The sequence below is a fragment of the Porites lutea genome, chromosome 7 (assembly GCF_958299795.1).
Source record: "Porites lutea chromosome 7, jaPorLute2.1, whole genome shotgun sequence".
Lineage (NCBI taxonomy): Eukaryota > Metazoa > Cnidaria > Anthozoa > Scleractinia > Poritidae > Porites > Porites lutea.
In genome coordinates this window covers 30356211-30369178 of record NC_133207.1, presented here as the reverse complement: position 1 = coordinate 30369178, position 12968 = coordinate 30356211, and the positions used below count along the sequence as shown (strand labels likewise).

General features: G+C 39.2%; 2 protein-coding genes across 2 annotated transcripts in view; one reads left to right on the top strand and one right to left on the bottom strand.

Moving 5' to 3' along the window:
- Positions 1 to 5273, bottom strand: part of LOC140943105 (COA8 family protein CBG23705, mitochondrial-like) — a 6658-nt gene extending 1385 nt beyond the window's left edge. Inside the window, exons 1-5 of the mRNA XM_073392164.1 lie at positions 5109 to 5273; positions 2513 to 2638; positions 1246 to 1329; positions 966 to 1017; positions 733 to 814 (exon numbers count right to left, since the gene is read on the bottom strand). Of these exons, the coding sequence (XP_073248265.1) occupies positions 733 to 814; positions 966 to 1017; positions 1246 to 1329; positions 2513 to 2638; positions 5109 to 5219 (455 nt within the window). The 5' untranslated portion in view covers positions 5220 to 5273. The remainder of the gene's footprint in view (positions 1 to 732; positions 815 to 965; positions 1018 to 1245; positions 1330 to 2512; positions 2639 to 5108) is intronic.
- A 47-nt stretch (positions 5274 to 5320) lies between these two features.
- On the top strand, positions 5321 to 11821 carry LOC140943111 (uncharacterized). The gene is made up of 8 exons (XM_073392170.1): positions 5321 to 5368; positions 5475 to 5531; positions 6768 to 6857; positions 7637 to 7726; positions 8897 to 8925; positions 9917 to 9982; positions 10731 to 10829; positions 11578 to 11821. The coding sequence occupies exons 1-8, from the start codon at positions 5347 to 5349 to the stop codon at positions 11626 to 11628; spliced, it is 504 nt and encodes a 167-aa protein (XP_073248271.1). The 5' UTR covers positions 5321 to 5346; the 3' UTR covers positions 11629 to 11821.
- Positions 11822 to 12968: the final 1147 nt, after the last annotated feature.

Here is a 12968-nt window from a genome sequence, read left to right as displayed (position 1 = left end):
GACATGAAGGAGCGGACGTACGTATGTACATACATACAGATAGACGATTTTGTCAGAACCGACATTTCTTGGATGCTAGAAGACCAAATTTGCTTACCTATGGTGCTCCGCTTAGCACATACCAGTCAGCTCTGCTAATTTGTATTAATTTGTCCCACCATGTGAGCAGAGCTCCCTTCTGCTTTTCTTTGAGTGAGGAAGAAAAAAGGCTCTGCCTGAATCGCATCAAGCCTTCAAAGTCACCACAGCCCAAACTTCTGGACTAGTCAATTATTTTCTCTCTTGCCAAACTGTTTTTTTCAAGTGGAAACATCTGTTTGTTGATAAACCAATGGTCAAAACTGAGCCTGCTGTATCAGGCACATGGCTATTAGGCCTGGGATCGAAACTTTTAACTATACCAACATGCAGCACATGCTCAACAAAGATCTTACTCAATTCATGCAGGGTCTTTCTTGAGTACGTCAAAATCAAGCAAGCGGAGGAAAGACTCTTCTGGTGGGGTGTATTTGCCTTTTTCAGCATAATTTTTAAAAAATAACATTTTGACATTTCGTTGAAGTTTGACTTCGGTTTTCCTTTGAAACAAACTGAGCACAGCATCTGTAGCACCACTTAAAGCAATTTCAAAACAGCAGTAGTAGTTCAGACTGCTCATTTGTACTAAGTCTTCTAATCAGTATGTATTTTCCCTGATCATGATGACTGATGATTTACAAAGCCACTACTTACCTGAGATATTTTGAGTGTACTTGGTAGTTTCCATCTAAGAAATCCCGGTAAAATTTGGACAAATCATCTGCAAGTTCCTTACCTGGGAACAGTAGTAACAGGTTAGATGGATTTTACTTTTCAAAGGTGTTTGCAACTCAGGCTATTGTTACAAAATTAATAGAACATTCTAAGCAAATTTAAGGTCAATCTGACAGAAATCAAAACAACAAACTCACAGTCACATAACTTACTTGTTTCTGTTTCAGTATCCCTTGATCGCAATTTGAGATATGCTTTTTTTGACTGCAAGAAATGTTATCAATTACTTAGGAGGAATAAGTACTATAAATGGCTATTTGCCTACAAAAATCTGTCACATTGCTAAAATTCAATATGGCAGATGCTTGGGATTTACCAGCAGGCTGACTAAAATCGCACACATGCACAAGTCTTGATGTGGCTTCTTTAATTAAAGCCAAGAAAAAATAATTTTTTCAGCTGAGGTGGTAATAATATTATTTCCCATCTTACCTTAGTAAATTTGTCATTGTGTTTTTCCCAAAATACTTGATGCCAAGCGTTTAAGTCCTGTTGCTGTTTCCTGAACCTTTTCTCCTGAAAATAAGATTATAGCAAATTGTATGTCCTTGGAATGACACCCTTTGAGCAGAGAAAAGCCCCTGTACTTTCCATTCCTAAGTCGGGAAGAGAAAGAGAAGAAATAAAGCTGAGGCAGCTAACAGAGGTCCCTTCCCCTTGTTAACTTATCTATTGGAAGATTGAAGGGCCTCAGTCTCATTTACTGGTCAAATGATCCATGGCCAGATTGGTCTCCTTTGGGGGTTTTTAATTCAAGTTCTCTGACAAGCATCCCCAACCTTTTAACCCCTTCCCTGCCATGGACGTATACACATGCTACAGGTCAATATTATATTCAGGTTAAAATTTTTTCAACCTAGGTTGATTCCCCTGGGCTAGGAGACAAAGGAAATTGAGAATCAACGTAGATTAAAAAATTTTAACCTGAATATAATTTTGACCTGTAACATATACATCATGTGTTGTGTGACCTGGGCATGAATGACCCGTGACGTATATATGTGTCCAAAAATAACACATTTCTATCACTGTTCCGTTGTTCAAAAAAGGGAGGTTAACTTAATGACGGTTGCCAGGAAGTACCTACTCAACAATGGAAATACTGCAAACTACTTTACCAAGGGTTCACAGCCCAGACATTTAGCTTAATTAAAATGGTGTCTTGGCTTAGCTACACAAGTGAAAAAGTTGTGAATGAAATTTTTGCCAATCCTGAGAGAGAGTTTAATAGCGACAGTGGTGAAAATGAGGAGTTAAGCTATGTAGAGAAACAGACGATGAAAACTGACAGAAGAATATGAAAGTGATGAACAGCTGACTGAAAATCATGAGCAAGAAAACCGTGGAACTACGTGTGTTCAAGGCCGTGGTCGAGGCCATGACATCCGACAATGAACAAAAAGGTTTTAAATGAACTTTACTGAACCATATCAAAAAAGGCATACAGATAATCTTTTGTTTTTAAGTTTATACAAGTCTCAGAAAAAATCCAATATGGCCACTGGTCAATGGACTTAGATAGTGGCCTTTAGGTCTGGCAGTGAAGAGGTTAATATTGGAGACCCAATTTCCCTGGGATACATTACATGTACACAGAAAAATTAGACAGTTGTCACAAGAGCAAGAGGACTGCAATGGGAAAATTGTCATTTGGAGAGACTTCAAAAAAGGCTGAATAGAATAAGTGAAGATTTCTTACACTTGCATTTTCATCCTTTGATTTTGCATATTTTACTTTTCTGATGTTTGACTTATAGTCCCTTGGCCCAACTAAGTTGAACTTGCTGTGGAATGGAGAGACAGCTGATGTAGCATTCTCTGTAACCTGTATTGGTCAAAAAGACAATATTAAGTAATAAAAGAATTAATTTTCATAAGTTGGGGGTAATAAAAATGTAGCAATCATGTGAAGTCAATCAACGCACTAGTTATTAATTCTACATGTAGCTATGGGGGGTTGGTGTTTAGGTTTGAAAAAGCGTGACAAAAAATGTACCCTCTTCCAAATGTGACATCCTAAAAAAATTGTATGATTTAATGTACAGTCTCCCCTTAAATACCAGTATCAGCCTTCACAAAAAGAAGGACCACCCCCTCCCCCAGGCCACCCCATCCTTTTTACTTTATGCACTGTTACCACTTCTTCAGTTTACATGGGAGTGGACCCCTGTTGTAAAATCTGTCCCAGGCTTTTCCATGGTGTTGTGTGAAATGTCTGGCCCCAGTTGTTCAAATGTTGGATACTGCTATCCAGCAGATAAGTCTTACAAAAACCAATTGTGTTATCCAATGAATAGAGATTAATCCAGTGGATAGCCTTATCCAGCTTTTGAACAACTGGGGCCCGGTAGTTAAAAACAATTTACAGAAGAAACGTGAAGGAAATTAGTCTCCTTCACACCTGTTCAGGCCAGAGTTATGCAATGCTTCTCATCCCCACATGGGGACTGGGACGGTTGTTTGTTTCTGGCCTGAGCGGCTGGAAAGAAGACTAGGAGGAAGCTTAACTCAACTGAACATGAGAATTCTCCCTGGCTGAAATTGGCTTAATTCTGTAATGGGCGATTCCAGAAAATATCCATACCATACCACGGACGGCTTTTAGGATTTCCGAAGGGGAGGGGGGGTTCACGATTATGGAATTCTGAGGGCATGGGGGGTATTTATGATTGGAAATCCGAAGGCATGGGGGAATTCCACAGGTGGGATTTCTGGAGTAGAAAGTGTAGAGTGAGTTCCTTGAAAACGCTATTGTTGTGGACTTTTGTAGTTCGTAAATAAACCACGAACGTATGACCGCGGAAGCAGAAGACAAGCATCGATAGATCAGACACGTGTTCACGCTCATAACTTATAGAAGTGAACAGTAAAACGTGGGTTTCACATTAACCTTGATGAATTTCTTGTCACATGAAAAAAAAAAACTGAATATGTATCTTACTGCTCGCAAGTTTCTTGTTACTCCCGTCCGATGAACAGTAAAAAAACTCGCACCAGTCCCTGGCTTCCAAGGAACGCCTGTCAGAGTAGAACACTTTTCGTGCACACTACATGACGTATAAAAGGACGCAACACGACTCGACGGTATATTTGACCGCCGAAAGATTTTAACAGTCTGAATTTGAGCTATTTTGCTTTGTAAACGTCAAAACAGCACAAGAAAACAAAGAGGAGTAAAATTGCCGTTAGTGGTGTTTATTTTTATAGCCAAATTCGGACCTAAAAAGGAGTTTGCACAGCCTGGCTACTAGCGATAGGTTAGAGTAAAGCTTGTCGCCTGGCGCCGCTAGATCACAGCCTTGAGGAGGCATAAATTCATGTTCGTTTGTTCATATAGGCGTTGCTTAGTCGAAAATGTACTTCCAAAAAAACGGAAATTCTGAAGGGGAGGGGGGGTTCACGATTATGGAATTCTGAGGGCATGGGGGGGTAACACATTTTGGAATTTCCGAAGGCAACGGGGGGATAAAACATGGAAGCCGTCCGTGGTTGGGTATGGATATTTTCTGGAATTGCCCAATACTGAATTTAACAGGATCACAAAGGTATAGTGACATCAATAGTTGAATTCACAGTTTAAGAAAATTGTTGACATTTTTAGACTTTTAAAGCAGTGTTTGAGAGTTTAAATCAACTAGATTAAAAGAAAGATCACTATCAGGATGAAAAATTGCATTCCCTTTTTTGCCCTTACAGAAAAAATCCTCCATTTTCCACTGCTTTCACAAATTGTAACCCCTACATGCCCCCCAATAACTTTCTAGACAAATCCCCTAGAAATTCTTGTTATCCACTGTGTGTGTGGTTCAAGATCAATGATCACAAGGCAACTTTGAGACAAAAATACAAAGTATAGGTTACAATATTAATATTCCAGGGCTGATATTCGAAGGCTGATTAGCACTTAACCCAGGGTTAAATTTAACCCGGGTTCCTCTTTCTTTAGTTCAAAAGCATTTTCTCAGACAATTTTCTCTGATATTCATAGAGCATTGACTCAACAACTTGTTGACAAAAAGAGTTAAAATGTATTTACTTTACAAGCTTTCATATTTGAATTTAAATTTTGCACTAACCCTGGGTAATCTTAACCCAGCTTTGAGCAACCCGGCCCTGATGACAAAAACATTCAGCTACAATCTTGCACAGAAAAAAATGGAACAGAAAAACCCACTCCCATTAACTCATTCCTCAATCAAGGATGAAGCCATACAAAGGAGCGGGGTCTAAATTTTCCGTCTGTAATTTTTGCCCAAGATTGTACAGACGTACGCTTGCTGATCTGAGGTACGTACCTTCCCACAGCCATCACTTCGCCACCTCTTAGGACCAACAGCAGAGGTATACAAAAGATATTTTTTTGTGCACCACTGTACCGAAGCTCTGTTTCTATAGATTGATTTCATCCAGCTTGAAAGTGAGAAAAACTAAGAAACATCATAGCAAAATTGCTTAAGCTAAGATGATGAAGGTTGGCCAGGCTACCAAGCTTAAGAGGTCACCGCTGATTGCAAATCGCAGACGCAGTATAAAATGGCGGAAAGAGACGCTGAAGGTCTGAAACTTTCTTTTTAGACTTACATATCTCTCATAGCAAATTTGTTGGTACTTTTTGTGCTCCTACTTTTAAGTCTTTGCTAAGTTATAGTTTCATTTCTTAGATGAAAAAGACAAATCTTCATTCAACAAAGGTGGAGATGAGACTTCACGCAGTCGAGGTGAGTTCGATCAGCAATTTGAGTACAGCTTAGAATAGCGCTCTTGCTTTCATCTTTGCCTTAAAAGTTCAATCAGTTGTGGATAACGCAAAACTTTGACGAAGGAGTGCATGAATAACCAAGGGATATTTAAATACAGCAAAAGCAATATGAGTTTTCTCAAAGTATCACAAATATTCAGCCTGTTATAGCACCCATCATTAGGTACGTGTTCTCGGGGGGTGGACGGGGAGGGAGCACTCAGCAAAATTTCATACGGTCTAACCCCTTACCCTTTTATATACCATTTTTTACAGAGAAGGGACACCTTTTATATGCCTTTTGCTGCCAAATGGTACCCCTTTCACATTCTAGTTTAGAACACTGCACCCCCTGTAAATGCCCCATCTTTCAACCCCTACCCTTTAATATACCTGAAGTCTGGCACAGAGCCTTCCTGTATAGGCCATTATAGGGAGTACCCCCCTTTCCTGGGTACATACTCAAATAAGCTGGGTATACATATGAACTACATAAGATGCCTCCCTCTAAGATCTGAGGACTTGCCATTCTTCTTGGCTGCATTAGGGGTGTTAAGTAGAACTTTTCAAAGGGAAAGTCACACTGTGTCTTTACCTAGCGTACTTACATAATAGTCTTGTCCTTATCCATTTTCGTGTGAGTACCTTGCAACCCGTAGCCTCCTACGAAGGGTTTTTATGGGAGCTCGTTTTTCATCCCTCCCCACAAACGCCTGCTCAACCGAAGACAACATTCCTTTCACATGCTTAGCCAATAACATTGTACTTTCCAAATTCTGGAAAGTTGACCTTGACTGCAAGGTAATCTGATAATTACTTGATCTGCAAGAAACGCTGGGAAAGCTTTATGACCTCTAATAAAAATGTCAGATTCAAAGCGGCAAAAATAAGATTTAGTCAAATTTTAGAATACTCCATGCCCTGCATAACCTTAGCGAAGGAAAGAAAAGAAGGAAAATGGTAACTCTAGGGTCACGTTTTAGTTGCATTTAGCCTGTCAACACTTTATTGCACATCTGTTGATTGGTCAGTTACCACGCAAATAAAACAATGGGAAAGGAATGTTGTCTTTGGTTGAGCAGGCGTTTGTGGGAAGAGATGAAAAACGAGCTCCCCTAAAAACGCTTGCATTACAGGCTATGGAACCTGTTGAGTGGCCCCTTTTCAATAGTGTGGGAAAGAAATTATTGACACTTTTACCACATTCGCTTGACAGAAAAGAAGAAGAAGAAACGAAAGCACAGAAGCCAGTCTAGAAGCAATTCATCATCAAGTTCATCAAGTAGAAGCAGATCACCTTTAAGAGGTAATCTCAACAATTTTTGGCAAGCCAGTGTTACCATAATTCTTTAAACATATAATGAAGAAGTAGTCAGGAATAGTGGCAGGATTAGTTCGGGTGGTATAGCACTTGACTGCGGAGTGGGAGGTCAAGGGTTCAATTTCTGGCACTGGACCAACATTCAGGGTCTTAAAATAACTGGGAAATGAGGGTACTGTCTTTGTGCTGCAGACAGTTAGATCTGCGCATGGCTTGGATGACTGCATAAAATGGCAGTCCTGTCCCAATGAGGAGACACAAAAATAGTGTCCTCAATTAACACTTTTGTGTTAACTACATTGACACTCAAATAAGAGCTTTTTTATAGTTCAGTACCAGTAAATCTTGTTCATGGCTTGTTGTGGAGCTTTAAGCAAGTTTCAATGTTTTATTATGTTTTGAGCAACCTTTAAAAATTGGTAGAAGAAAATATGAAACATTAAGAAGAAGATCAACCTGGCAAGGGAAGAATTGTTTTCCAACTGAAATATTGTGCACAAAAGTATTATTAAAATGTTTTGTCCTTTTTTTTCTTTGCCATAAGAATCACTTCACTGCTGTGTTTTTTCAATCTTCTTTCGGATCCAGATCCTTTTGAGAAATCCAGCCACTCAACCACTGGTAATTGGTGTACAGTTAAAGTTTTGCTGTTCAGTGTTGAAACTTGAAAAGGCAGTCTTTCTAAAGTGATGATCAATATACACATGTAGCTTTTGGAAGTATTTTGTTTCATTATTGTTATTATTTTTTGAACCATTTTACAGTGAAGCGCAAAAAAAGAAGAAGGCATTCAAGTAGTAACTCATCCAGTGAAGCTTATGAGTCACCAAGCTCATCAGGCTCAAACTCCTCAGGTAAATAGCTTGTAAGTTTTTTTTCATGCAATGAAAAACTCAAGTTGGGAATAAGTAACAAATTAGTGAAGTTTGTAATGATCTGTGACTAAGCCGATGCTCCAGGGGGTACTCAAAAATATTTATATAGCCCCCACCTTGAGGTCCAACCCCTTACCCTTGTAATATACCAGTATACCATTTTTAACAGAAAAGGTACTCCTTTTGTATATCTTCTACTAACAAATCATAACTAACATACCTAGTTTAGAACTTCACATCTCTTTTAACTGCTGTGAATGAACTGTCTTTATATATGAATAAATCAGAAAACCATGACAATTTCTTGACTTTTTCACAGCCACAAAATGGGCCCGTTAGCCCTTCTGGGACTTTAACAAATGGAAATGACAGATTTCCCTGACCCTTTCATAATACTTCAAATATTGAATTTCCTACCATTTCATGTACCTGAAAAAGACACCCCTTTCCTGTGGAGCCTCCCCATATAGGTCATCTCCCCGTATAGGTCATTACAGGAAGTACCCCCCCCTCCCACCCTGGGGTCTATAGGTACTGGATAAACTTGGAAGGAAACCTGACAGTGGACAGGTTTGCCATTTAGGTTTAGTATGGAGACAGACCGAAAAATGGAAAGCATTTTTAAGGCTGGTTTTCACTAGCGATAGAGTCAGAGTGGGAGTCATAATGAGACGCATAAGACTTGGAGATCTAGTCAAAACAGCATTCTGATTCCAATATTTTCTCTTCCACTCTTCTTGTAATCTGCAATTGTCTCACAGCACTTCACGATTGACCATTTTTCTTTCTTTGTGCTCAGCTAAATAATACCTCATTGTCATGCATGCTATTAAAATGACTGTCTGAATATAAAATGAATAGAGGAACAAGTAAGAGAGTGAATGAATGAATGAATGAATGAATGAATGAATGAATGAATCAGTTTTGTTTAAAAACAGTTGTTTGCCACTTCTTTACTTAAAATATGAGCACTGCAAACGCATTAAAACAGAGTAAAGCAAATTCATGTTCACAAATCTCTTAAAGAAACAAAGAAATTGTTAAAAGATTTAAATGATTGAGTTGATCATAAAATTATTTAACTTGCCATCACTTTGCGTTACTGAAATAAAGTCACTCTCTGTTCATTGTTTTTTTCTTGCATTACAGTGAAAGGAAAGAAAAGGAAAAAGAGAAAGGTATGGTGAATTGTCAGAGTATTACTGGTATTTATTTGAAAACGCAATTTCTTGACTTTTAAAGGTTATCCTGATACGATATCAGTAGTTTGAAAGTTATAGGTTTGTTTATAGTGGACAGTCCACTTAGCTTATCCAGCTAGCTTACTGGCATTCTCTCGAATACTTAAGGCTGGTTTTCACTAGCGACAGAGTCAGAGTCGTAGGAGCGCTTATGACCTAGTGAAAATCAAAAATCGGAGTCGTAAGCTCTACGGAATCGTAGTCAGAAGAATGAGGATGTTTCCATTTTCTTCTGACTCCACTTATGACTCCTTCGCTTACGGTCTAGTGAAAACCAGATTGTTGGAGTCGGAAGCAGAAGCGGAAGGATAAACCAACCACAATCCATGTTCCCGCACTTTGTGGTTGTTTTAATTCTTCCACATTTGCTTGCAACTCCAACAACCCGGTTTTCACTTGATCATAAACGACAGAGTTCTACCCTTATGATTACGACTCTGACTCAGTTGCTAGTGAAAACCAACCTTTAGAAACAAATAATTCAAATTTAACATAACAGGACTTAAAAAACCCCAACTGGCAGGAGGCAGCTGGTTGGCTACTTACAAGGTTGACTGAGGCCAAACAAGAAGTAATCCAGCAAGGACCCACAGCAGGACTCGACCCGGAACTGCCTGACTGCAAGTCCAACACGCTGAAAATTTTACATTTTCTACCTCTCTCCGCTGCTATTTCCAAAGGCGAAAATTTTAGGAATCCTCTTTTTTTCTGAATGATGACCAAATTTGGGAAGTGAAAGGTGAAAACCCCAACTTCAGAAAATCATAGAGGTTTTAGAGTTTTAAGTACTGGGAGGTGGTGTCATGCAAAGCCGTTCATTCCTAAATCGGTCCTTTGTTATTTTTACCTCTTTCTCTTTTGTGTTACACCTTTCATTAAAACAGTTTATCAACAGTTTTATTTCTTTTCCTTCTTTTCATGAAAAAAGAAAAGTAAAAAGAGGAAAAAGAAAAAATCCGTGGAGGAATCATCAGGCCCTGTTCAGCTGTCAAAGGTATGTTGTTCCAGCCTCGATCAAGTCAAACAGCATACCACCTCAACAATATGGTCACACTAACGTCCAAAGAGTCTCCCCTACACCCCCAAGGCCGAACAATAAATTTAGGGTTTTGTTTGATATAGTGTCTTTTAGGCCCAGGCCAAACGTTGAACTTTTCATGAGACGAACTAAACTCTAATTTGGGTCGACCTAAATTAAGTTAAGATCGTCTGTTGTGTCGGATGTCGAAGTTAGGACGCGTCGAACCAATCAACTGAATCAGACCAAGAAGCAGTTTTATGATCAGTAATAAATCTTCTCACGAACGAGGCTAAATATACATTATCATACAAATTTTTGATTTATTATTTTAGTTCGTCGCATGTGAAGATCGACGTTTGTCCCAGAGACGATCTTCCGTCTGAAGCAGACGGATAGAACTTGTTGAACGATCCAAACTCATTCAGACGAACTTAACTCACTAAGTTTGGTTTGTCTCATAAAAAAGTTCGACCTATGGTATTATACGTTTCTGGGAAACTGCCCACCTACCCCTCCCCTAAGCCAACATTAACACTTACTTCTCATTTAGGGCAAAATGTTGGCTTAGGGGAGGGGTAGGTAGGTAACGGTTTTATAGGGAAACTAAAAAATCGTGTCATAGCTCCTTTAAGACTGTGTTGATTGTCAACCCACCCACCCTGGCTTAACGTACACCTCCCTAAACAACAGGGTCAGTAAAGAGAGTTGTCCTGTTTTTTAGTTTATGAAAGAACAAAAAGAGAAAGAAGCCGCCCGGAGAAGTGCTGTGTCTGGAAAGAAAATAAAACTCAAAGTGAAAAAGTCCAGCAGAGACAAAGAGGTAAATAAATTGGTTTTCTTTTAGTGCAAGCACTTAGCTTCTGTTCTGCACTTCACTTCTGTTCTGTGACATTTACCCCTTAACCATACCTCATTAATGTCGACGAGTCGAGCGTTTGGTTGGCGCCAAGGAGTGGATGATTTGTGTCTTTTTGAAAGTAACCATTAAAAGTCAGTCGATTGAAAAAGTCCAACGCAAACCATCATTAAAGAATTTAGAGTCACCCTTACGGTAAACTGCAAACCTCAGATTCAAGTTGAAAATTCCAGAAAATAGAGAATGAGCAGATAAAAATAGTCCGAGAAAAATTTTATAGATAAAACTAACGTGAAAGTCCTACTTTGTTTTGTAGAAGTACTGAACCCTAGTCACGTGTTACAAACACGTTTGTCATAAAACGCAACCCTCTCTTTGTTATCACACCGGCCAGCAACTCAGTCAGGCCATGTTCACACAGCAACGGTCAGCGAGTGGAGCAAGTTGTTCACACGCATCGAACATCCACCGAACATCGTGCTGGAGCGGTTTGCCAAGAGGGTTTGGTTCTCTAAATATTCATCCTAGCTCACACCTGAATATTTTATTCCGTCTGAATACTTTTTTACACTACACCAAAGTGTGGAACAGAACCTGGCCAATAAGTGACGCTCCTCTTTCGAGATCTGTGAACATAGCCCCGTGCTAATTTAACACTGGAACTATTTGGAAAACTTTTTCTTATAACTTACTCAGTGTTCTCCTGTTTCAGCGTGACAAAAACCGCAAGGAACTGCTTAACTTCTTGAATCAAACTTTATAAAGCCTTCCATGAAGAGTTTGACTGACAGGTGAGCTTTGCGGACGATGAAAACTCAGTTAAAACTGCCATTATTGCGTGGCCAACAAGTACGTAAACATGTACAAAATCACTGGCTTCTTGAAGACAAGTCAAATGAGATATAGCACGGATTGTCGACTGCTTTTGGACTGTTGAAATATGGAGACCCTTGCACGAAGCCATTGAGAGGAACATTTAAGTTTTCCGTGCTTTTGCGCAGTGGTGGCAGTTTATTAGGAATACTCTTTTCGGCGGAAATAACACAGAAAAGACTTCACAATTCCGAGCTACAGAAAGCAGAAATTCAGTATCTTGTCAACGTGTCACGACTGCCAGAAAAACAAGTCAACCGACCAACACGAGGCAAGCAAAGAAAGCGAAAGCTGTGATTGTTAACCAATTCTTTTTATGTTTGCGCGTCACTTTGTTCATGTTAGAGATGTTTTATTTGAGTTCTGACTGTTGCATGTTGCAATGACTTACGCTACGCGCAACAAACAATGAGATTTGTTGTGCTCTGAGCTCTTTGAAAAGCAGTTTCTGGGGCTCTGAAACAATTCTTTCATAAGTCTGAACCATCATTTCGCACAGTTGTTCGAAGACCGATTGACGTTAGTTAACTCGAGGTTAAATTGTAATCCAGGTTTCTATTTCTTTTGTTGAAGAGCATTTTCTCGGTGAATTTTCTCTATCCTTTTCAGAGCATTCAATAGTCACATTGTAGACTGACGTAATCAATTAAACTGAAGTTTGCTTTTTAAAGTTTTCTTATCTGAATTCAAACGTCGAACTGACCCTGGGTTATCTTAACCCAACTTTGAAAAACCCGGCTGACAGTTTCCGTGAACACGTCGGAAGATGTGCAGTCGAGGGTAGGTTAGCGCGGGAAACGCGCGCAAGACCTCGAAAATTCTGACTTGCAAAAACTGAACAATCACAGAGCGAATCAGACTAAACCCACCACGCTTTATTTATATCATATTTTTTGCAAGTGTTTTACACGATTTTCAGAATTTTTCGTTACAGCACAAGCGTATTTTTAAGCAAGCGTCTATGTTACAACAAGTCACTGTATAAAGTGGTCGGAGCCATTTCTGAAGGCTGCATGCATAAAAATTGTCGTACATTTTTATATCAGAAAATAAACGCTTACCAAGAATCTTTTTCTCTCTTTGGTTACGTTTGTTTCCTTGTTCAATTTTTACGATCCGTTCTCACCCAACTGCCTAAATTGTTACATCTTTTGTAATTCGTCTTGTATGAAAAAATTCATTAGCACACAGCTATAATTTTAGGAATGTTTGCTTTACCTCTGTCAAATG

Coding starts and splice junctions, on each gene's coding strand:
- LOC140943111 (XM_073392170.1), top strand. CDS start 5,347: ATGGCGGAAAGAGACGCTGAAG. Junction 5,532..6,767: donor TGAGACTTCACGCAGTCGAG/GTGAGTTCGATC, acceptor TTCGCTTGACAG/AAAAGAAGAAGAAGAAACGA. Junction 10,830..11,577: donor AGTCCAGCAGAGACAAAGAG/GTAAATAAATTG, acceptor CTCCTGTTTCAG/CGTGACAAAAACCGCAAGGA.